The sequence below is a fragment of the Hippopotamus amphibius genome, chromosome 2 (genome assembly GCF_030028045.1).
Source record: "Hippopotamus amphibius kiboko isolate mHipAmp2 chromosome 2, mHipAmp2.hap2, whole genome shotgun sequence".
Taxonomy (NCBI): Eukaryota; Metazoa; Chordata; class Mammalia; order Artiodactyla; family Hippopotamidae; genus Hippopotamus; species Hippopotamus amphibius.
In genome coordinates this window covers 37,430,412-37,457,204 of record NC_080187.1, presented here as the reverse complement: position 1 = coordinate 37,457,204, position 26,793 = coordinate 37,430,412, and the positions used below count along the sequence as shown (strand labels likewise).

Below are 26,793 nucleotides of genomic sequence, written 5' to 3'. Positions count from 1 at the left end.
TGAAGGAAACCACTTTTACTCCCCATGCACTCGTCTCATCAAAATAGTTTAACACAAAAACAAGGTATCGTGAGTAGACTTCCTTTTTCCACTTCCCTACAATTCCAAAATTCAGCTTCACTGCTTTTCACAATGGCTCAGCATGAATAACAATTCAAAAAAGCAGCAGGCCTCATTAAAAATGTACCCCACCTTAGGCAAAAAAGGCCAAACAGCCCCCTTCTAGACACAGCTGCACACAGCCACCTCAAGCAGTCTTTACTGAGGACCGGTCGCTTTCCCCCTTAATTGTTGCTACTCTGCACCTCTAAATCTGTTTCTTCTCACTCTCAACTGCCCAATCTTAAAAAGAATAAGGGACACTCCTTTGCGACATTAATTCCTCTAGAGTGCTCTTAATACTAACCTCCAGGTTCTTGCTCCATTTGTTGCTTCCTCTATCTTTATTTTCAGCATAATCTTTTTTTGCATTTCTGCTTCAAAACCAACATACCGTACTCCATTGATTTTCAGATGCCATCCACCTTACAACTCACTTTAACGTTTTATTCTGAGATAATTTTAGAATAATTTTTGCTTACCCCTCACCCAGCTTTCCTTCATGTTACTATCTTCCATTAGAATATAAAAACTATCAAAATTAAGAAATAAACTTTGGTATCATACTATTAATTAAACAACAGAACGTATTCAGACTTCGCCCAGTTTTTCTACCAATGTCCCCTCACTGTCTCAGAATCCAATACAGGATCTCATTATTGCATATAATGGTGACGTTTCCTTAGTCTTCTCCAATCCGTGACAGTTCCTCAAGTCTTTCATGACCTTGATATCTCTGAAGAGATATTTACTCTGCAGAATGTCCTTTAACTCAGTTTGTCTGATGTTTTCTCATGATCTGCATGACGTTATGCATTACTGGAAAGGATATCACAGAATTGGTAGGCCCTTTTCAGTGCACTGTATCCAAGGACACATGACATTGATATGCATCACTTGTGCATATGTACTTATCACCAATTACTTTGCTAAGCTGGTTTCTGCCAAGACCCTCTACTATGTAACCGCCATTCTTCCCTTTGTAGATATTTTGAGATCATGCAAATATTCTGCTTCTGCTAAAAGTTTTGCCAGTAACTTTAGCATGCATAAATGCATCTTCAGCAATCACTATTATGATATTCTAATGGTGATTTTCTACTCCCCTCGTTTCTTCCACATGTATTAACTGGAATTCTATAAGGAAGAGTTGTTCCCTCTCTTTCATTTATTTGTTTATTCACTTATTTATTTGTTTATTCACTTATTTATGAGTATGGGCTAATGGATATTTATTTTATTCTTTAGGTTATAATCCACGCTATTGTTTTATTCTGTTGTTAAAATTATTTCAACTTTGTCCAATGGAAGCACCTTCAGTTTGGCTCCTGTGCCCTTTTACTATTGTCCCTACCTATCCTTTTGAATACTTTCTTACTATATGGACCAAAATACACTCTAGGCTCAGCTTGTATTTTCCCTACACCAACTCTGGAATTAACCAGTTCTCCAAAGAGCCCTGGTTCCTTTAATTGCAGAATGGTATTTAGAAGCTAAGTGCACACACTGCTACACACTGCTACACACTAAAAGAACAAGAAAATTTATCTATGTATACTAACTCATGTATGTGCATATCTTTATACCTGTACAAATATTTTAAAGGAGTGTTTAAAGTATTACTAAGAGGGGGAAAGCTGCCAACTAGACTATGCTATACCATTAACTCAGAGACATTATGATACGAAAAAACGTGCACCTTAAAATCAAAATAGAAAATATATACCCAGATCAAACATCTCCCGAAAAACACTCAGCCCGTCCACAAACTTTAAGGGCCTCGTTTAATACAGTTTTATTCTGTTGCTGCTTCTTGCTCTCACTTCCCTACTCAAACATAATTTCAATAATTCAAACTCAACACAAATTAAGACCTAAGTCCTCATGCTGACATGTAAGCTCCTTGTCAATTTTGGTCCCTATCTTTCCTGAACTGGCTCTCATTAAATGTCTGTTATGTATGCCTTTGTGGTAGAACATTTAGAAAGCAGAATTATTGGAAAATCTACAAATAAGAAACAGTTATAAAAGATGGACAAGTATTTCTTTCAGCTGACCTTTTTATCAGTGATAGATACTATTTGGTCACTTTGTTTCAGATGTTATCACTTGTAAACAGCACAAGGCTGTTCCCTATCTTGGCCTCACTTACCTGCCTTTTGTTGGATTGAGTTTTCTATATATGTTATCTGTTTCATTGTGTGGAAGCTGTAGTATTCAAGTTCTATTCTTCTAGTGACTATATTTAAATTTTTAAACACACACTTCCATTTTTATAAAAACATCTAGATTGCACATTTTTACTTCTCTCTGTCCTGTCCCCGTTTTACATCCAAATCTTTTCTGAAATTTTTTCTTTTTTAAACAACAGACCTTTATTCAGACTTAGCAGTATGTCTTTTTTGATTCCTTTCCTAATCAAACGGTATTAAATTCTACTTCTTGTATTTATTCTCCTACTTCTTAGACAGAGTACGGTATATTAAATTCTTTCAAGGAGGGTCTCCATTTTTTCTGTTTTTTATTTCTTCTTTTTTAATTGTGGCTGCTGTACAATATTATATAAGTTACAGGTGTACAACACAGTGATTCACAATTTTTAAAGGTTATATTCCATTTATAGCCATTATAGAATATTGGCTACATCCCCCATGTTGTACACTATATCCTTGCAGCATAGTTTGTACCTCTTAATCCCCTACCCCTACTCTGGCCTTCCCCTTCCTTCCCTCTCCCCACTGGTAACCACTAGTTTGTTCTTTGAATCTGTGTCTGCTTCTTTTTTGTTACATTCACTAGTTAGCTATATTTTTAGATGCCATATATAAGTGATATCATACAGTACTTGTCTTTCTCTGACTTATTTCGCTTTAGCATAATGCCCTCCAAGTCCATTCATGTTGCTGCAAATGGCAACATTTTGGTCCTTTTTAATGGCTGAGTAGTATTACACACACACCCACCCACATATTCTTTATCGATTCACCTGTTGATGGACACTTAGGTTGCTTCCATACCTTGGCAACTGTAAATAATGCTATGAACATTGGGATGCTTATGTTTCTGAATTAGTGTTCTTGGCTTTTTTGGATATGTACCCAGGAATGACACTGCTAGATCATAAGGTAGTTCTATTTTTAGTTTTTTTAAGAAATCTCCATACTATTTTCCACAGTGGCTGTACCAATTGACATTCCCACCAACAGTGTATGACAGTTCTCTTTTTCTTTACATCCTTGCTAACATTTGTTTTCTGTGTTCTTTTTGATAATGGCTCTTCTGACCGGTGTGAGGTGTTATCTCATTGTGGTTTTGATTTGCATTTCCCTGATGATTAGGGATGCTGAACAGCTTTCCAAGTGCCATCTGCATTTCCTCTCTGGAAAAATGTCTATTCAGGTCTTCTGCCCATTTTTTAAAGGAAATTATTTATTTATTTGTTTGTTTATGGCTGTGTTGGTTGTATTGGTTCTTTGTTGCTGCATGCAGGTTTTTTCTAGTTGTGGCGAGCAGGAGCTGCTCTTCGTTGCAGTGTGAGGGTTTCTCATTGCGGTGGCTTCTCTTGTTGTGGAGCACAGGCTCTAGGGAGCACGGGCTTCAGTAGCTGTGGCTTGCGGGCTCTAAAGCGCAGGCTCAGGAGTTGTTACTCCATGGCATGTGGGATCTTCCCAGACCAGTGCTCGAACCTGTGTCCCCTGCACTGGCAGGTAGATTCTTAACCACTGTGCCAAGAGGGAAGTTCCTGTCCATTTTTTTAGTTCTTTTGACGTTGAGTTGTATGAGCTGTTTAATATGCTTGATATTAACCCCTTATCAGTCATCTCATTAACAAACACCTCCCATTCAGTAGGTTGTCTTCTCATTTTGTTGATGATTTCTTGTGCTGTGTAAAAGCTTTTAAGTCTGATATACTTATTTCTGTTTTTATTTTCTTTGCTTTAGGATACAACACCAAAAAATACTGCTGCAATTTAGGTGAAAGAGTTCACCTGTCTTCCTCTAGGAGTTTTATACTATCTGGTCTTACATTTAGATGTTTAATCCATTTGGAGTTTATTTCTGTATATGGTGTTAGAGAATGTTCTAATTTCATTCTTTTACATGTAGCTGTCCAGTTTTTCCAGCACCACTTACTGAAGAGACTGTCTCTTCTCCACTGCATATTCTTGCCTCCTTTGTCACAGACTGACCACAGTACGTTTATTTCTGGGCAGAAATAAACCTGTTCCATTGATCTGTGTGTCTGTTTTTACGTCAGTAACATACTGTTTTGATGACCGCAGCTTTGTAGTATAGTCTGAAGTCAGGGAGCATGATTCCTCCAGCTCTGGCGTTCTTTCTCAAGATTGTTTTGGGTATTTGGTATATTTTTTGTCTCCATACAAATTTTAAAATTATTTGCTCTAGTTTTGTGAAAAATGCCATTGGTATTTTGATGGAGACTGAAGTGAATCTGTAGATTCCCTTGGGTAGTATGGTCCTTTCAACAATATTAATTCTTCCAATCCAAGAACATGGTATATCTTTCCATCTGTTTTTGTCATCTTCAATTTCTTTGATCAGTGTCTTACAGTTTTCCGAGTACAGGTCTTTTACCTCCTTAGGCAGGTTTATTCCTAGGTATTTATTCTTTTTGATGCAATGGTAAATGAGACTGTTTCCTTAACTTCTCTTTTTGATGGTTTGTCATTCATGTATAGAAATGCAACAGATTTCTATACATTAATTCTGCATCCTGCAACTTTACTGAATTCATTGATGAGTTCTAGTAATTTTCTGGTGGCATCTTTAGGATTTTCTATGTACATATCATCATCTGCAAAAAGTAACAATTTTACTTCTTCCTTTCCAACTTGGAGTCCTCTTATTTTTTTCTTGTCTGATTGCTTTGGGTATGACATCCAAAACTATGTTAAATAAAAGTGGCAAGAGTGGACATCCTTGTCTTATTCCTAATCTCAGAGGGAATGCTTTCAGGTTTTCACTGTTGAGTATGATGTTAGTTGTAGGTTTGTCATATAAGGCCTTTATTAGGTTGAGGTATGTGCTCTCTATGCCCATCTTCTGGAGAGGTGGTTTTTTGTTTTTGTTTTTTAAATAAATTTATTTATTGGCTGCATTGGGTCTTTGTTGCTGTGCATGGGCTTTCTCTAGTTGCAGCAAGCAGGGGCTACTCTTCATTGTGGTGTGCAAGCTCCTCATTGCAGTGGCTTCTCTTGCTGCAGAGCATGCGCTCTAGGCACGCGGCCTTTAGCAGTTGTGACACACAGACTCAACAGTTGTGGCGAATGGGCTTAGCTGATCTGTGGCATGTGGGATCTTCCTGGAGCAGGGCTTGAACCCATGTCCCCTGCACTGGCAGGCGGATTCTTAACCACTGTGCCACCTAGGAAGTCCTGGAGCATTTTTAATCATAAATGGATGTTGAATTTTATCAAAAGCTTTTCCAACATCTATTGAAACAATCATATGGTTTTTATTCTTCAATTTGTTTATGTCGTGTATCACACTGATTGACTTGCAGATATTGAAAAGTCCTTGCAACACTGGAATAAATCTCTCTTGATCATGGTGTATGATTCAGTGAGGATCTCTTATTGTTCAACTTTCTTGTCTCTGAATGTCTGTGTATATTCTTAAATTTCACCAAGATCTTACACAACACTCAGTCTTTCTTCAATTCTTGAAAATGATTTTGTACTATTTCTACAAAACTTGTTCCCTTCTATTGCTTCTGTCTGGAAATATGATAAGACATATTTAGAACTGATGACTCTGTCTAGATTTAAATTTCTTTCCCACACTTTCCATTTTGCCCTTTTATACTACATTCTGGGAAGATTCCTTCACTTGATCTTCCAGGGCTCAAGATGCTTTTTCTGCCTGTTTATTAATTTTATCAACTACGATTTCCAGTTGATTTTTATGGATATAATCTCTTGCACTTCTCTCATGTTACACTTATTCTAAAACTCTATTTTGTTTATTCTCTTAACAGTTTTATTTATTAACTGCATCTGCTTGTATTGCCTGATTGTGGCAGAAAATCTGGCAGCTAAGTTTATCGTTAGCCTATAAAGTACTAAAGTGAGAATGGAGCAATAAATAACATACAATGCTGGGCAGAACAAATCTGAGCTAGTTTTCTAGGTAACTGCTCCCTAATCCCTCCTTTGTGTTGCCATAAACATAGAGCATAATGCTTCTCTTCAATTTGAGAACTAGTTACTACTACTACCTGGAAACAGACACTTTGACACATGCTTTCCTGACTAGAGCAATTTCTATGACCTGCAATTGTACTCCTAGGCTTATACAGTAATGAAATGCTTGCACATGCGGAGCAGGAGATGTGTACACAAAGGTTCCTAGTAGCACTCTTTTTATAACAGTAAGAAACTGGGCATAACCATTACCCAACAATAGGTGGGTACATAAATTATGGTACATTAATACAATGGAAGATTATATCACAGTAAAAATAAATGAACTACTGCTACCCACATTAAAAAGACTGTTAAGTAAATGAAGTCAAAGAATACACTTAAATGAAATAAAAGAGGCAAAACCCCAAATTATATTTTTTAGAATACATTCATAGGTATTAAAAAGTATAACAAGGGACTGATGACAAATCACAGAACAGGGTTTTATCCTCTAGAAAGAAGGAGGGGGTTTGATGTTCTATTTTAATCTAAGTATTGGGCACACTTGTGTGTTATCCTTTTAAGTGTACACTTGTTTTTCAAGTTCTCCTGAATGTATGGCACATTTTACCATAAAACAATAGGAAAGATTACAGTAGGTGCTCAAGCTGTAACCCTGAAACAACAAACAATATTTCCTCATGCTATTGTGTTTAACAGCTGTAAAATATTTTACCTGGTTGGCATAACATTATTTTACTTAAACATTCCCATATAATTGGGTAATAATGCACCAAATAATGTAAAAGTCTTAGTATCTCAACAGAATATAGCTAAGGAACAGGTTTATCTTGTCTCATTTGGCACAATGAATGATGGGTTTTAAGATCCCTTCAACAGGGCTTCCCAGGTGGCGCAATGGTTAAGAATCTGCCTGCTACAGCAAAAGAAACCATAAACAAGACTAAAAGGCAACCCTCAGAATGGGAAAAAATAATTGCCTATGAAACAACGGACAAAGGATTAACCTCCAAAATATACAAGCAGCTCATGCAGCTTCATACCAAAAAAGCAAATAACCCAATCCACAAATGGGCAGAAGACCTAAATAGACATTTCTCCAGAGAAGACATACAGATGGCCAACACACACATGAAAAGATGCTCAACATCACTCATCATCAGAGAAATGCAAGTCAAAGCCACAATGAGGTATCACCTCACACCAAACAGAATGGCCATCATCACAAAGTCTGGAAACAACAAATGTTGGAGAGGGTGTGGAGAAAAGGGAACTCTCCTGCACTGTTGGTGGGACTGTAAGTTGGTACAGCCACTATGGAAAACAATTTGGAGGTTCCTTAAAAAACTACAAATAGAACTACCATATGATCCAGTCATCCCACTCCTGGGCATATACCCAAAGAAAACCATAATCCCAAAAGAAACTTGTACCATAATGTTTATTGAAGCACTCTTTACAATAGCCAGGACATGGAAGCAACCTAAATGCCCATCAACAAATGAATGGATACAGAAGATGTGGCATATATATACAATGGAATATTACTCAGCTATAAAAAGGGATGAGATGGAGCTATATGTAATGAGGTGGATAGAACTACAATCTGTCATACAGAGTGAAGTAAGTCAGAAAGAGAAGGACAAATATTGTATGCTAACTCACATATACGGAATCTAAATATGGTACTGATGAACTCAGTGACAAGAACAAGGACGCAGATACAGAGAATGGACTGGAGAACTCGAGGTATGGGAGGGGGCGGGGGGGTGAAGGGGAAACAGAAGAAGCGAGAGAGTAGCACAGACATATATATACTACCAACTGTAAAATAGTCAGTGGGAAGTTGTTGTATAACAAAGGGAGTCCAACTTGAGGATGGAAGATGCCTTAGAGGACTGGGGCAGGGAGGGTGGGGGGGACTCGGGGGGGGGGGGGCGTCAAGGAAGGGAGGGAATATGGGGATATGTGTATAAAAACAGTTGATTGAACCTGGTGTACCCCCCAAAAAAAAAAATAATAAAAAAAAAAAAAAAAAAAAAGAATCTGCCTGCTAATGCAGGGGACACGGGTTCGAGCCCTTGTCCAGGGAGATCCCACATGCTGCAGAACAACTAAGCCTGTGTACCACAACTACTGAAGCCCACGTGCCTAGAGCCTGTGCTCCACAAGAGAAGCCACCACAATGAGAAGCCCGCACACTGCAACAAAGAGTAGCCCCCACTTGCTGCAACTAGAGAAAGCCCGCACATGGCAATGAAGACCCAATGCAGCCAAAAATAAAAAATAAAATGAAAAGATGCATTACAAAAAAAAGAAGAAAAAAAGATTCCTTCAATATTAGTTTCCTAGGGCTAACCTAACAAAATACGGACTTAAACAGCAGAAATTTATTTTCTCACAGTTCTAGAGACTAAATGTCCAAGATCAAGGTGCCAGAATGGTTGGCTTCTGGTGAGAGCTCCCTTCCTAGAGTCTCCTCTTATAAGGACACTAATCCTCTTAGATCACAGCCCTATCCTCATGATTTCATTCAGCCTTAATTACTTCCTTAGAGGCCCCATCTCCAAATACATCCACACTGGGAGTTAAGGCATCAACCTATGGATTTTGGGGAGACACACTGAGTCTATAACACTATCCTATCTCAAGATTATCAGTATTTCTTACATTATCAACATCCTGGACATATAAACAGTTATCTCACTAAAAGGATGCTCTAATTCCTTGGAAGAAGAAAGGTATGACCTCAAGCAACTACTAAAGAGGAAGCAGCTCAAGAAGTGTACTCCCCTGGGAATGAAAGGCAAGGGCCAAGTCCCATATGAAAGAGAGGACTGAAAGTTAAACTAAACTTCAGTCACTCTTCATATCACAGGCTCCACAATTTTAAAGAAAATTAAGCTCCCAATTGTCTTAGAGGATACAGAAGGACTATCTGGAGAGAGGTTATTCATTTCTAAGAATGGAGTAGATAAGAACAGAGTGAAGAAGATGTTGGTCATTCCTAAGACCTCCATGTTTCCTTACAGTTGCAAACTATAAAATGCATTTTTCAGTAATATGGATTGAAGGCTAGCCCACAAAAAGTCTTAAACCTTAAGGTAGCTGAATTCATATATAATGGTATAGATTGATTTTAGGTAAAATGCTTTAGCCTCTTTCAATTTCTTCATTTGTCAATCACAAGCTAAATGAACTCTCATGATGTCGTGTATTAAGTCTAAATAACTTGTAATGTTTCTTGTGTGTGAGTGTACAAGTACAAAGGTGTTGATGTGTTTATAAAATGCCTACAGAAAAAATGCTTTCTGATGTATAAAAAAAACTCACAAATCTACTGATGACCACAAATTTAATAAGAACTCTAACCAACTAACCTTCTTCTGTTGCGTGCAGGTGTGTTGCATCGTTCCCCTGAGAAGTGATGTTGGCTTGGTCGAACTGAAGGGGGCTGCCTATTTGATGTCATCTCCCATGGTCGCATTGGTGGTGAGGGAGCTGGTGATGCTGATGTATAATCAAAGACTGAATGAGAGAGGCGCTGTCTCTTGGGACTTGGACTATCTTCACTCTGTCAATGCAACAACATCAATCAATTGAATAAAATCTTTTAAGGATTTTTGCATTACTGTTTACATGCATAGGTGTTTTAAGTATGTTTACCCCAAAGCGTAAAGGAGGAAAAAAATATACTATCAACCTGAATTAAATACCTTTAAAAGATGCAAGGGGTGGGATGAGAAAGGGAGATGCATAGTAAATAATATCAAATGAAGAGTTAATTCTTTCTTTAAAATCATCATAAAATTAATCAGGTAACCACACACAAGGTACCCAACAGGGCAATAAGCAATTTGTACAGTATTTGACCACCTCTTTAAAACTCCAATTCAACTAAGAAAATCTATTATGTCCTCCCATCAGTTAATAGTTACTCTTTTAGGCATTAAATTCCCAGCTGAGAGATCAACTTAGGAGGGAGTGTAATCTAAGTAGGCCCTTGATTTGATTCTAAATCATACTAGTCTACCCCCTTATTCCTGTTGTTTAAGGCCTTTATGTTTATTATTTAATAATGGTTATGTGGACAAAGTAAGATTTATTTAAAATATTAGAAAACAGTGAACTGATCTAGTTCATCAATTCTTAACTAAAATATCACAGAATATCTTTGGGAAAGACATGGCATTTCAGGTAGATCGTGGTGGATAATTCAAAACCCATATCCGTTAATGTTGAAGCACAGTTTCAAGTTTTCAAGGGTCAGAGCATTATTTACTAGCTATAAAATTGGTATGGATCACTTAAATTATTAACTCTCCAGGATTCCCCACACAACTCAATTTTCCAAATAAGCCACATCAAAAATGTCAGAATTACAAGTTAGCTGAAAGTCTGATGAGGCTGTGTGTTTTCTAATAGAGCTCTCCTATCTCCAGTCTACTCCTGCAAATTCGAATTATTTGGGCATTTGGAAGAGCACTTTTGATTGGCACCTGCTGCTAGAACAAAAATCATATTAACATTAGCTAAAGAATATATGATGCTACATACTACATTAGGTTTTAGGATATAAACACATAAGACAGAACTGATTAAACTGACAGGAATGAAGCAACCTGCTAAATGGTTACTTTTGATCATCCAAAATTATTTAGCAGATGTATTCAAAAAACTATGTCATTTTCCTTCTATATTTAATACTATAATTCAAATTTGTCATTGTAACTAAAATAGAAAAGTTTTCAGAACCATATACAAATGCTCTTACAACTTTCCTTACTACACTAACCTAATCTTCTCCCTATATTTAATGGTGTTATTAAAACATATACTTGTTTTTAACCCCTTGATTTTATAAGAAAATCAGTGATGTTCTGATAATCCTAAAACTTAAGAAGTGAAAAATAACCACTGAAATTTAGATATTCTGATGAAAACAAAACAGCAGAACAACTAAGACTTGACAAACTCACACATGAACTACACACAAGCATTAGAAATAAGTGATCTCCACATTTGGTAAAACGGACTTGATTAACATTGACTTTTTAAGGTACAAAATGCTGGTGACCAAACATAATCACTGGCTTTCATATGTATAAACCTGTATGGCAAAGCTTACTGCAAGCTAAGATATGGAACTCTGAATTCTAAAAATTCACTGCCCAAATGGAGAATGCTACAGATCCACAAAAATGACCTGAAGATTCATGAAAAGGTGCTCAACATCACTGATCAATAGGAAAACATAAGTCAAAATCATGAGATATCACACCACATCTATAAGAAGGCCTATCATCAAGAAGACAAGAGGTAAGTATTGGCGAGGATGTAGAGGAGGGGATCCTTATGCACTGTTGGTAGGAATGTAAATTGGTGCAACCACTATGGAAAACAGTATCAAGCTTCCTCAAAAAATTAAAAATAGAACTACCATATGGCCTAGCAATCCCACTTCTGAGTATATAGCCAAAGGAAATAAAAACAAGATCTTGAAAAGAAAAAAAACCTGAAAAAAACACTTAGGCTATCAACCTTTACTTATTTTCAGTGATGTTCAAGTTGCGGGTTAGCATATTCTTATTTCACAACAAATGCACTGCTTTTAAGAGTGGAGATAAGAAAAGATGACTGAGAAAGTCTCCCATCCTTTCTCTGTGTTGTGAAAGGTTCTCAGTGTATAAGAGGAGACAAACACTAGGAAGTGAAGGGAAATATGTAGAAGGGAAATACGTAGTACTATGGTAACAAGCCTTACTTTTTCACTCAAAGTAACAGAAAACCACAATTGATATTTAGGGAAAGGGAATTATTAAAAAGTTAGTTTACTATATGCAATGTGGTTTTATCATATGCCTTATCAATTTTAGTACTCTAAAAACTGCATAAAAGATCCTCAGTTTCCAGAAAAGGAAAGAGTAACCTACAAAGAAACAAGAGTAAGATTAGCATTAGACTTCCCACAGAAAACAAAAGATGCTAAAGTACTCTGGGGGAATAAGATTGAATCTAGAGTTTTATATTCCAATCAAACTATTAGTCTAGTATAAGGGCAAAAACAAAGACCTTGCCAGATGTATTAAGATTCAACGTTGCTTCTCACATATCCATTCAGAGAATTTTACTTGATTGATTTTTATGTATATGTGCATGCTCTCTCCATCATTTCATATATATAAACTCAGGATCCAATAAACAGAAGTAACCCAGAAGTTCAATGAAAAGAAATCCCAGGATGACAGTAGTACAGCAGGTCTGAAAAACAATCCCTGCTTGATCCCTGCTCCAGGAAGATCCCTCGTGCTGCAGAGCAACTAAGCCCGTGCGCCACAACTACTGAGCCTGTGCTCTAGAGCCCACAAGCTACAACTATTGAGCCTGTGTGCCGCAACTATTGAAGCCTGTGCGCCTTAGAGCCAATGCTTCACAACAAGAGAAGCCACTACACTGAGGAGCCTGTGCACCACAATGAAGAGTAGCCCCTGCTCGCTAAACTAGAGAAAGCCTCTATGCAGTAACGAAGATCCAATGCAGACAATAAATAAATAATTTTAAAAAAAGAAAAAAGAAAAACAGTATGATTGAGACCTTCGAAGTTCTTAATAAAATTTAAGCCTATATGGGACCTAATGAAACTTAAAAGCTTTTGTACAGCGAAAGAAACCATAAACAAGACAAGAAGGCAACCCTCAGAATGGGAGAAAATACTTGCCAATGAAGCAACAGACAGGATTAATCTCCAAAATATACAAGCAGCTCATGCAGCTTAATACCAAAAAAGCAAATAACCCAATCCACAAATGGGCAGAAGACCTAAATAGACATTTCTCCAAAGAAGACGTACAGATGGCCAATAAACACATGAAAAGATGCTCAACATCACTAATCATTAGAGACATGCAAGTCAAAGCCACAATGAGGTATCACCTCACACCAATCAGAATGGCCATCATCACAAAATCTAGAAACAATAAATGTTGGAGAGGGTGCGGAGAAAAGGGAACTCTCCTGCACTGTTGGTGGGAATGTAAGTTGGTACAGCCACTATGGAAAACAGTTTGGAGGTTCCTTAAAAAACTAAAAATAGAACTACCATATGATCCAGTAATCCCACTACTGGGCATATACCCAGAGAAAACCATAATCCAAAAAGGAACATGTACCATAATGTTCACTGCAGCACTATTTACAGTAGCCAGGACATGGAAGCAACCTAAATGTCCATCAACAGATGAATGGATAAAGAAGATATGGCATATATATACAATGGAATATTACTCAGCTATAAAAAGGAATGAAATGGAGCTATATGTAATGAGTTGGATAGACCAAGAATCTGTCATACAGAGTGAAGTAAGCCAGAAAGAGAAAAACAAATACTGTATGCTAACTCATATACACGGAATCTTTAAAAACAACAAAGAAAGGTACTGATGAACCCAGTGACAGGGAAGAGTGGAGATACAGAAATAGAGAATGGACTGGAGGACACAGGGTTGGGGGGGCAGGGGGCAATGGGGAAGCTGGGACAAAGTAAGAGAGTTGCACAGACATATATACACTACCAACTGTAAAATGGATAGCTACTGGGAAGTTGCTGTATAACAAAGGGAGATCAACTCGATGATGGGTAATGACTTAGAGGGCTGGGACGGGGAGGGTGGGGGGCAGTTGCAGGAAGGAGGAGATATGGGGATATGTGTATAAATACAGCTGATTCACTTTGGTGTACCTCATAAGCTGGTACAAGAGTGTAAAGCAATTATATTCCAATAAAGAACTTTAAAAAAAAATTTAAGCCTATGGCTCTTATCATAAGAAATATAAGAGGCAATCAGAAAATGCAGGCCAGACAAAAACAAATCCATTATCATTTTGTCACCTAAGGCACTCTCTGAGTGGTATAGGTAGTCAGAAGATTACATCTCCTCCTCCATGGGCCAAACATGCTATTTGGTTCTGCAATGACTATATACAGGCATTGCTAATACTATGAAGAATGTTTACTGGCTTTCAATTATTATAATCAACATAGGACAAGACACAAAAGATGACTGTTGTAGTTACAGAATAGAACATAAGCACTGTAAACTTTGATATAAAGTAACCATAACAACTGCTGTAACAAAATCATGGACTAAATGTGAAAATCCTAATATAAACATCTAGAAATAATGGCTTAAATACAAAAAAAAATATTTTTTATGGCATTGCTGTATTCAGAAAAAAAAGAGAAATTTCCAACGACCAGAAAAGAAGACAAGAGGAAAACTGAAAACCAGGTTTATTTTTTGATATTCCCAGGAGGGACAGAAGTTAAGGTCTTATCACTGAGACCCCTGTGTAAAGCCAAAATTTCCAAAGTACTATGCTTTCAGTAAAAGGGAAGACTAGAAAAAGTCAGCCACTGGCACAGAATATCAACTCTGTATGGACTGAGAATTGGAGGATGGATCACATCCCGAGAACTCAAACCACAGGTTAGCTCCTCACACCAAGGCTGGGGTTCAAATTTTTCACTACCAACGTTGTTTGTGAACCTCTAAACTTAGAAATTAATATAAAAACTGATCTAGAATTATGCTACCACAAGGAGTCTTGACAGAAGTAAATGCAAAACAGAATCTGGAGGGATACTCCCATTATACCTAGGCCAGTGATTCTCAAACTTTTGCATGCATCAGAAACACCAAATTGTTGGGTCCATTCCCCAGTCTAATTCAGTTTGGACTAGGACCCAAGAATTTTGCATTTCTAACATGATCCCATATTGCTGGTCTGGGACTATACTTTGAGAACCACTGAACTAAGAGCTAAGGCACTCTCTTAAGAAACATCCCTAAAGATTGGACTTCCCTGGTGGCGCATGGTTAAGAATCTGCCTGCCCATGCAGGATACACAGGTTTGATCCCTGGGCTGGGGAGATCCCACATGCCGAGGAGCAACTAAGCCTGGGTGCCACAACTACTGAGCCTGCGCTCTAGAGCCTGTGAGCCACAACTATTGAGCCCGTGTGCTGCAACTACTGAAGCCCGTGAGCCTAGAGCCCGTGCTCTGCAACGAGAAGCCACTGCACTGAGAAGCCCTTGCACCGCAACAAAGAGTAGCCCACACTCACCGCAACTAGAGAAAGCCCGTGCGCAGCCAGAAAGACCCAATGCAGCCAATACATACATACATACAAACATAAATTTATTTATTAAAAAAAAGAAGGGGGGTGGAGTCAGGATGGTGGCATGGGAAGACTCAGAGATCACATCTCCCCACAAATAGAACAGTTACCAGAGGCCAGCGGGGGACCTGAGGCCCAAGCAGACTGCAGGAACCCTGCAGCAACAAGGGTAGGACCTGGGGGAAGTCGGGGGGGGGGGGGGGGGTGAAGGGGAAGTCTGACGGGAGCGGCACCCCTGGGGAGTGGCTGGGGGAGGTTCCTGCCTGGAGGGACCGCTGGGGGCTGCTGAGATCCGGGGAAAATGCTACTGGGTTTCTCCTGCCCAGGAGGCCAGGGGGCCTGCTGAGCTCCCCAGCTTGGGGGCCTGCTGGGCTCCCCAGCGGGGTCCTCCACTCTCCAAGGCCCCCTCCGGACTGCCTGGGTCCTGGGGGTGTGGAAGGAGGGAGGAGGGGCGAGGAGGTAGAGAGGCAGACAGGAGGGGGTGGGGGCTTTGAGACTGGGGGATGGGAAAGGCTGGAGGGCGTTTCGCCTGCTCTCTTGGCCAGCGAGGCCAACTGGGCTCCCGGGACTGGTCCTTCATTCTCCCGGCCCCCTTCAGCTGCTTAGAACCTAGGAGAGTGGGGGGCGGGGGAGAGGAAGAGAGGCAGACAGGGACCCTACCAGACTGGGAGATCTGGGGAAGTGCTGCAGGCGTTACCCTAGCCCAGTTGGCCCTGGGAAGCCTGCTGGGCATCAGAGTCTGGTCTCCTGACTTTCAGCGCCCCCTGCAGCTGTAAGGATTCTAGGGAAATAGGAGAGAGGGGGTAGGGAAGAAGAGAACCCAAGGGGGAGGGACCCTCCGAGACTGGAGGACTAGGGGAGGGACCTAGCATCTCTCCCCCCACCTCCAGCCCAGGGAGCCCACTGGGTACCTTGATCTGGTCCTTTGCTCCCAGGATCAGAGGCATTTCTGGGCCCCTCTACCTCACTGGGCCTAAGCCCCATTTCCCACTACCCCCAGAGCCTTCTCTAAGGGTAGGCTCTGCCCAGTGCCTAACTCCCCCCCCGCACCCCACCCTGGTCTAAGCCCCATCCCCACAGCCAAAGCCTTTTCTGGCTTTTTTCTTTTTCTCCCCACCTCCTCACTTAGGATATTGCAGTTGTTTTACCTTCCAGTTGTTGCTCCATCATTTTATTTTTAATTTTTTCTAACACATCTGTTAGCTTCCTACTATTGTATTTTTTAAGCTTGCTATTGTTCTGCTGTTCTCCTACCTTTTTTTTTTTTTTTTCGTTTTCCCTGCTCCACCCATCTTGTGGGATCTTGATACACAAGCCCAGTGTCAGGCTTGCGCTCCTGAGGTGGGAGCTCTGAGTCCAAAACATTAGACTAACAGGGAAACCCAGTTCCCAGGGAATATCCTTTACTGTGAGGTCTCCCAGAGGTTCTCACTTCAACACCAAGACCCAGCAGGAACACAATCCTGCCCATCCAAAGCGAAGGGAAAATGAGATGACAAAAAAATATGTGACAGATGAAGGAACAAGGTAAAAATACACAAGACCAAATAAATGAAGAGGAAATAGGAAAAATGCCTGAAAAAGAATTCAGAGTAATGACAGTAAAGATGATCCAAAATCTCGATAACAAAATAGAGAAAATACAAGAAACAGTTAATAAGGAATCAGAAGAACTAAAGAGCAAACAAACAGAAATAGATAACAAAATAACCGAAATTAAAAATACTCTAGATGGTATAAACAGCAGAATAACTGAGGCAGAAGAACTAATAAGTGAGTTGGAAGATAGCATGGGGGAAATAACTGCCACAGAGCACGAAAAAGAAAAAAGAATAAAAAGAATGGAAGACAGTCTCAGAGACCTTGGTGACAACATTAAGCGTACCAACATTTGAACCACAGGCATCCCAGAAGAAGAAGAAAAGAAAGGGTCTGAGAAAATATTTGAAGGGATTATAGTGGAAAACTTCCCCAGCATGGGAAAGGAAACAATTAATCAAGTCCAAGAAGCACAGAGAGTCCCATACAGAATAAATCCAAGGAGAAATACACTGAGGCACATGTTAATCAAACTAACGAAAATTAAACACAAAGAAAAAAACGTTAAAAGCAGCAAGAGAAAAGCAACAAATAACATATAAGGGAAAACCCATAAGGACAACAGCTGATCTTTCTGCAGAAACTCAGCAGGCCAGAACGGAGTGGCAGGATATACTGAAAGTCCTGAGAGAGAAAAACCTACAGCCAAGAATACTCTACCCAGCAAAGAATCTCATTCAGATTCGATTGAGAAATCAAAAGCTTTACAGACAAGCAAAAGTTAAGAGAATTCAGCACCATTAAACCAGCCTTACAACAATTGCTAAAGGAACTTTTCTAAGTAGGAAACACAAGAGAAAGAAAAGACCTACAAAAACATAAACAAAACAATTAAGAAAATGGTAATAGGAACATACATGTCAATAATCACCTTAAATGTAAATGGATTAAATGCTCCAACCAAAAGACACAGACTGGCTGAATGGATACAAAAACAAGACCCTTCTATATGCTGCGTACAAGAAACCCACTCCAGACCAAGGGACACATATAGATTGAAAGTAAGGGGATGGAAAAAGATATTCCATGCAAATGGAAGTCAAAAGAAAGCTGGAGTAGCAATACTCATATCAGACACATTAGACTTTAAAGTAAAGACGATTAAAAGAGACAAGGAAGGACACTACATAATGATCAAGGGATCCATCCAAGAAGAACATATACCAACTGTAAGTATCTATGCACCCAACACAGGAGCACCTCAATATATAAGGCAAATGCTAACAGCCATAAAAGGGGAAACTGACAGTAACACAATAATAGTAGGAGACTTTAACACCCCACTTACATCAATGGACAGATCATCCAAACAGAAAATAAATAAGGACACACAAGCTTTAAATGACACATTAGACCATCTCGACTTAATTGATATTTATAGCACATTCCATCCAAAAACTACAGAATACACTTTCTTCTCAAGTGCACACAGAATATTCTCCAGGATAGATCACATCTTGGGTCACAAATCAAGCCTCAGTAAATTCAAAAAAAATGAAATCATATCAAGCATTTTCTCTGACCACAATGCCATGAAACTAGATATCAATTACAGGAAAAAAAACTGTAAAAAATACAACCACATGGAGACTAAAGAATACGCTATTAAACAACCAAGAAATCACTAAAGAAATCAAAGAGGAAATAAAAAAAAAAAACCTAGAAACAAATGACAATGAAAACACAACGACCCAAAACTTACAGGATGCAGCAAAAGCAGTCCTAAGAGGGAAGTTTATAGCAATACAGTCCTACCTCAAGAAACAAGAAAAATATCGAATAAACAACCTAAACTTACACCTAAAACAACTAGAGAAAGAAGAACAAAGAAACCCCAAAGTGAGCAGAAGGAAAGAAATCATAAAGATCAGATCAGAAATAAACGAAAAAGAAATGAAGGAAACAATAGCAAAGATTAATGAAACTAAAAGCTACTTCTTTGAGAAGATAAACAAAATTGATAAACCATTAGCCAAACTTATCAGCAAAAAAAGGAAGAAGATGCAAATCAACAGAATTAGAAATGAAAAAGGAGAAGTAACAATGGACACCTCAGAAATGCAAAAGATCATGAGAGACTACTACAAACAACTATATGCCAATACATTGGATAACCTGGAAGAAATGGATAAATTCTTAGAAAAGTACAATCTTCCAAAACTGAACCAGGAAGAAATAATTATACCAGAAGGAGGAACACTCCCAAACTCATTCTACGAGGCCACCATCACCCTGATACCAAAACCAGGCAAAGATGTCACACAAAAAAATTACAGGCCAATATCACTGATGAATATAGATGCAAAAATCCTCAACAAAATACTAGCTCACAGACTCCAACCGCACATTAAAAAGATCATACACCATGATCAAGTGGGGTTTCTCCCTGGAATGCAAGGATTCTTCAATATACGCAAATCAATCAATGTGATACACCATATTAACAAACTGAAGGATAAAAACCACATAATTATCTCAATAGATGCAGAAAAAGCTTCTGACAAAATTCAACACCCATTTATGATAAAAACTCTCCAGAAGGTGGGCACAGAGGGAACCTACCTCAACATAATAAAGGCCATATATGACAAACCCACAGCAAACATCATTCTCAATGGGGAAACTGGAAGCATTCCCTCTAAGATCAGGAACAAGACAAGGATGTCCACTCTTGCCACTCCTATTCAACACAGTTTTGGAAGTCCTTGCCACAGCAATCAAAGAAAAAGAAATAAAAGAAATCCAAATTGGAAAAGAAGAAGTAAAACTGTCACTGTTTGCAGATGACATGATACTATACATAGAAAATCCTAAAGATGCCACCAGAAAACTACTCGAGCTAATCAATGAATTTGGTAAAGTTGCAGGATACAAAATTAACACACACAAATCTCTTGCATTTCTATACACCAACAATGAAAGATTAGAAAGAGAAATTAAGGAAAAATCCCATTCACCACTGCAACAAAAGAATAAAATACCTAGGAATAAACCTAACCAAGGAGGTAAAAGACCTGTACTCAGAAAACTATAAGACACTAATGAAAGAAATCAAAGATGACACAAACAGATGGAGGGACATACCATGTTCTTGGATTGGAAAAATCAACATTGTGAAAATGATTATATTACCGAAAGCAATTTATAGTCAGTGCAATTCCTATCAAATTACCAATGGCATTTTTCACAGAACTAGAATAAGAAATTTTACGATCTGTATGGAAACACAAAAGACCCCGAATAGCCAAAGCAATCTTGAGAAGGAAAGATGGAGTTGGTGGAATCAGGCTTCCCGACTTCAGGCTATACTACAAGGCTACAGTAATCAAGACAGTATGGCACTGGCACAAAAACAGAAAGGTAGATCAATGGAACAGGACAGAAAGCCCAGAGATAAACTACGGTCAACTAATCTATGACAAAGGAGGCAAGGATATACAGTGGAGAAAAGGCAGCCTCTTCAATAAGTGGTGCTGGGAAAATTGGACAGCAACATGTAAAAGAATGAAATTAGAACACTTTCTAACACCATACACAAAAATAAACTCAAAAGGGATTAAAGACCTAAATGTAAGGCCAGACACTATACAACTCCTAGAGGAAAACATAGGCAGAACACTCTATGACATACATCAAAGCAAGATCCTTTTTGACCTACCTCCTAGAATCATGGAAATAAAATCAAGAATAAACAAATGGGACCTAATGACACTTAAAAGATTTTGCACAGCGAAAGAAACCATAAACAAGACAAGAAGGTAACCCTCAGAATGGGAGAAAATACTTGCCAACAAAGCAACGGACAAAGGATTAATCTCCAAAATATATAAGCAGCTCATGCAGCTTAATACCAAAAAAGCAAATAACCCAATCCACAAATAGGCAGAAGACCTAAATAGACATTTCTCCAAAGAAGACATAAAGATGGCCAATAAACACATGAAAAGATGCTCAACATCACTAATTATTAGAGAAATGCAAGTCAAAGCCACAATGAGGTATCACCTCACACCGTTCAGAATGGCCATCATCACAAAATCTAGAAACAATAAATGTTGGAGAGGGTGTGGAGAATTAAAAAACTAAAAATAGAACTACCATATGATCCAGTAATCCCACTACTGGGCACATACCCAGAGAAAACCATAATCCAAAAAAGAAACATGTACCATAATGTTCAGTGCAGCACTATTTACAGTGGCCAGGACATGGAAGCAACCTAAATGTCCATCAACAGATGAATGGATAAAGATGTGGCACATATACACAATGGAATATTACTCAGGCATAAAAAGGAATGAAATTGAACTATATGTCATGAGGTTGATAGACCCAGAGTCTATCATACAGAGTGAAGTAAGCCAGAAAGAGAAAAACAAATACTGTATGCTAACACATATATATGGAATCTGAAGAAATAGTACTGATGAACCCAGTGACAGGCAAGAGTGGAGATACAGATGTAGAGAATGGACCTGAGGACACGGGGCTGGGGTGGGGGACGAAGTGGAAGCTGGGATGAAGTGAGAGAGTAGCACAGACATATTTACACTATCAACTGTAAAACAGATAGTTAGTGGGAACTTGCTGTATAACAAAAGGAGATCAACTTGATGATGGGAGATGCCTTAGAGAGTCAGGACGGAGGGGGGAGGGAGTCGCGGGAGGGAGGGGATATGGGGATATATTTATAAACACAGCTGATTCACTTTGGTGTACCTCAAAAACTGGTACAAGAGTGTAAAGCAAATATATTCTAATAAAGAGTTTAGGAAAAAAAGAAAAAAAGAATCTGCCTGCCAATGCAGGGGACATGGGTTTGACCCCTGGACTGAGAAGATCCCACATGCCATGGAACAACTAAGCCCTCTCGCCACAACTACTGAGCCTGCGCTCCAGAGCCTGCGCGCCACAGCTACTGAAGCCCACTCGCCTAGAGCCTGTGCTCTGCAACAAGAGAAGCCACGGAACTGAGAAGCCCTTGCACTGCAAAAGAGTAGCCCACGCTCGCCACAACTAGAGAAAGCCCATGCGCAGCAACAAAAACCCTACCCAGCCAAAAAACAAACAAACAAATATATTTATTTTTTTAAAAAAGGAATGCCTACTGTAATCTCAGGCAGTAAAACTGTAGAAGAGAGTGTGATTTAAAAAACAAACAAAAAAAAAATAAGAGAGAGAGAGAAAAGTCCCTAAGGATGAACTCAGCATTACAGAAAAATTTGTGTTTTGAAATCTCAGGGGGAGAAGCTCCCCCTGTCCCTGCTGACTCTGTGTCAGTAGACTGACTTTAGAAAGTTACCAGATGTTGACAACATAAACCTGTAAGATGTTGACTGAAATCAGGTACAATTACTGTCTCTACTGGTACAGAATACTGCAGAAATATTACAATACAGAATATGGATGCAGATTCAGGGATCAAGGGAGGGTAAGAGAGGGATGAAGGAACCCCTATGCCACCAAATCTTTATAACCAAAACATTATCAGAAGTGAAAACAAAACAAAACAAAACTGAAAACAACCCGTAAGAAAGTATTCCATGGTTTCAAAAGAAGCAAACCAGAAATCATTAAATGCTAAATGGCATAGGAAAAAAAAATACAAACACAAGTTCATATATATAAACACACACACACACATAAAATATAAATATATATTTATATATGTATCAATCAGGAAGTCTTGAAGGTAATACAAACTTTCCCCAAAGTAGTAACAGGTTCCAAGTTCTAGATTAAAAATGATGACTGAAAAGTGCCTCTGATTTCAGCAAACACTAGTGAGTCCCAAGGACTTCTCAAAGGGACAAGGGGGCAACTAGAGTTGGGGAAGTAAAATCTCCAATAACCTGGTGCCCTCTCCACTCATTATTCAGGACTACCATTCATCTCAGATTAACAAATAAATAAGCATAGCATAATTTATGAGTTCCCAAGCCTCTTTTAAACTCCCAGAATCTATTTGCCTTACTATCTTTGACAAAAGATTAAGTTTCTCATTCTACAAATGGATAAAGAATATGTGGTGGGGAGACTGGGATACCAAATTGTACACTCTAAATACACAGTTTATTGTATGTTAACTGCATCTCAATAAAAGTTGTTAAAAAAAAAAGAATATGTGGTGTGTGTATGCGCACATGGACACACACACAAATGGAAGACTACTCAGCCATAAAAAAAATAATGTCATTTGCAAAAATATGGACGCAACTAGAAATTATCACACTAAGTGAAGTGAGAAAGAGAAAGACAAATACCATGTATCACTTATTATATATGTAGAATATAAAATATGGCACAAATGAACCTATGTACAAAACAGAAACAGACACAGACATAGAGAACAGACTTGTGGTTGCCAAGGGAGAGAGGGGGTTGCGGAGGGATGGAGTGGGAGGTTGGGGTTAGCAGATGGAAGCTATTATATATAGAATGGATAAGTAAGGTCCTACTGTATAGCACAGAGAACTATATTCAATATCCCTTGATAGGGACTTCTTTGGTGGCGCTGTGGTTAGGAATCCTCCTGCCAATGCAGGGGACACAGGTTCGAGCCCTGGTCCAGGAAGATCCCACATACAGTGGAGCAACTAAGCGCATGCGCCACAACTACTGAGCCTGCACTCTAGAGCCTGCAAGCCACAACTATTGAAGCCTGTGCACCTAAAGCCTGTGCTCTGCAACAAGAGAAACCACCACAATGAGAAGCCCGCACACTGCAATGAAGAGTAGCCCCCACTGGCCACAACTAGAGAAAGCCCATGTGCAGTAATGAAGACCCAACGCAGCCAAAAATTAAATAAATAAATAAATAAATAAATAAATAAATAAATAAATAAATAAAGCTTGCAAGTTCCCACAATATACATGAGTTTTTAATGAAAGCATACAATCTTCATTCACAATCACTGAATTGGTTGGTAGTACAGAAACCGCTAATTTAAAACTGTAGGAGGTTGATAGCAGACAGACATGAGGGAATTTTGAGGGGTGTTGAAACTGTCCTATATCTTGATTGTTATGGTTCCACATCTCTATGCACTTGTCAAAACTCACAGACCTGTACACGGGAAAAGGTGAATTTTACTGTATGTTAATTATACCTTAATTTTAATTTAAAAAAATTATAGGGGGCACTTTGATTCTAATTTTAAATATAGGCTTATTTTTATACAAATGCAAATGTACCTCTACTTAAACCTCTTTCATAAAAAACAAAACAAAACAAACCCAGAGTAAGAAATACACAATGCCATCATTTTTATAGAAACGTTAAAATACCAACTAAACGTACACCAGGAAAGAATATTCAGGGCAGCACTGTTTGTAATAATAATAATGAACTGGAAACTACCCAAATGTCCATCAAAAAGAGAAGGGATAAACTACAGTACATTCATATAAATGGAATGCTAAAAGCAGGAAAATGAATCTGCAGTACACAGCCACATGCATCAATATGGATGAATCTCAGAACAACAAAAATACACAAAGCACGATACCATTCACATTAAGTTCAGAAACTAAACAGTATAGTATTGAGGTATACTGTCTGTGGTAAAACCACACAGAAAAGCAAAGAGATACTAACACAAAACTCAACAGAGATTTACCCAAGGCACAGGTTTGGGACAGCACCTGGATATAATATGGAAGCTTCAAAAACACTGGTAAGAGTTGATCTTTAAGCTAGATGGTGGATTTTTAAAAATTATACATCTTCTTTATACTTTATAACTTGCATATATGAAATACTTCATAATTTTAAAAATTAAAAAACATACAAAATTTGAAAGATTATGACTAGAAAATCAAGCAAGTAAAAAAGGAGCAAAGCGCAAAATCTTTAATAAACAAGCATAGTGACACAAACTTGGTAAGTCGTGGAGATGAATGACAAGAAGAGATCAAAAACAGGATAAGCTTTTTGTTCAAAGAAGACTGGCGGTTAAAAAACAAGTGTTGATACCCCAGGAGCGTATCAATACTTTCCTTCACCTCTATGACCATCCTACTTACTAGCCACATACCCAATCCCATGCTTGGAGCAGGGAAAATCAGTAATTTCTTTACCTTCAGAGAAGGCTACAGGGAAAATGATGTCCTCATAAAAGAGACTAGTTTCAGCTAAAATATGGAAATAGCGAGTGTGCTTTAAGAAAAAAATGGAAGAGGTAGGTGAGTCTGTTTAGAATGGATTAAGTCAAAGGGGAAGGAAAAGTAGAAAGAGTTGGGAGGGAAGGAACTTGGAGGAAAGCCATGAGAAAACAATGCATTAAGGGAATAACTTTCTGAGGACAGGAAGTGGCTGTGTAGGTTCTCCTTTTTAAATGGCAACTAAGTTTTATAAGGATGAGAACCATAACTGGAACTAAGAAATCACACCCAATTTTGGTATCAGAATTAGTTGAAGGTATCTGACAATATCTCAAAGAGGATGTGAGGAGGATTTACTTTGCTTCATATGGAACAGTGGTAGGGTAATAAGTGGCCAAAGAAAATCTCCAGCCTCTCTTGGGAACAAAGTACATTGAGGGCTATTTCTAAAGTTAGAGAAAAGTAAGATTTAAGTTAAATTAGGACTATAAATAAAAACTTAACAGTGATACTATTCACCTTTCTGCAACATCTAAACGGAACTGGCTCTAACTTTTTGGCTTTATTTTCGAAACATGGGTTTTAAACTACTACATTTGGGAGCTACTCTTTGAGTTCAAAGTTAATACTGAGTAAATGCCTAATGGAGAACACAGAAAGTGTCAAATAACTGTTTATTGGTGGCAGTAGTGAAGGTACAAAGTCAATTTCTTCCTTAGTTATATTTTGATCTATTACTAAAGATGAAGCTCTAGCAAGCTAATGCCGTATCCAAAATGGCAGTCAATATGCCACTTAATTCAATACAGACGATGCCTCTTAACATACATACACTGAACTGTGTTTACAGAAATGCTTGTTAATATCCAAAGCTGGTATGATATAGAAGACAAGAAATAGCAAAAGCTGGATTTGAGTCTCCGTTCTGCCAATAACTAGATATGTAATTGGGCATCTCAGTGAGATTCTCTGAGCCAATTTCTTCATCTAGAAAACCATCCAGGACTAGTTTATTGTAATAGTTAAAAACAGAAGGAGACAACACACACGAAGCAGAGAAACTGGCACAAATATTAACAAGGAATAACAGATTAAAGAGCCCTAGATCACCTACACACCTATCCTCAGAAATCCTACATCTCCAATTTAATGTGTCACAAGCATTTCTCTTCCAGAACTAGTCCCAAGTCCCAATCTGTCACTCCCAAACAGAAAATGAGCTGGCTCTATCCAAAAGTCCTAGCTTTGATGAGCAACTCTCATTACCTCAGGTTTATATACATGTACAACTGCATGACTTGGCCCACAACCCTAGTATCCAGAAGCAATTCTGTAACTTAGTTTCCTTTGTGGTAATAATGACTTCTATTACAACTTGCTTCTCTAGGAATAATGGATTGTAAATGTGGTAGCCAATGATCTATGTGAGCACATCCTAGTAATCTTATTAATAACCTAATGACAGTTTAAATCCATTCATACCTTAATTTGTTTTCATTTTGTATGTAACAAAATTTTTAAACACATTTTATTCACAAGTATCAAAAGTCAGAGGGCAAGTAACCATGTTTTCTCTCTGAAATATGCATTACTATCAAACTCTGGATGCTAAGCAAATAAGTAGTGATGGCTTTAAAAAACATCTT

The 26,793-nt window shown here is 38.4% G+C and overlaps 1 protein-coding gene across 14 annotated transcripts in view; it reads right to left on the bottom strand.

The window, feature by feature from the left end:
• Positions 1 to 26,793, bottom strand: part of RNF38 (ring finger protein 38) — a 168,713-nt gene that overhangs the window by 68,188 nt on the left and 73,732 nt on the right. For all 14 annotated transcript variants that reach the window (XR_009051375.1, XM_057722220.1, XM_057722226.1 and 11 more), the window contains one exon: positions 9,647 to 9,840. Coding sequence is in view for 13 of the 14 variants with exons in the window: in XM_057722216.1 (XP_057578199.1) it covers positions 9,647 to 9,840 (194 nt within the window). In the remaining variant the exon portion in view is untranslated. The remainder of the gene's footprint in view (positions 1 to 9,646; positions 9,841 to 26,793) is intronic.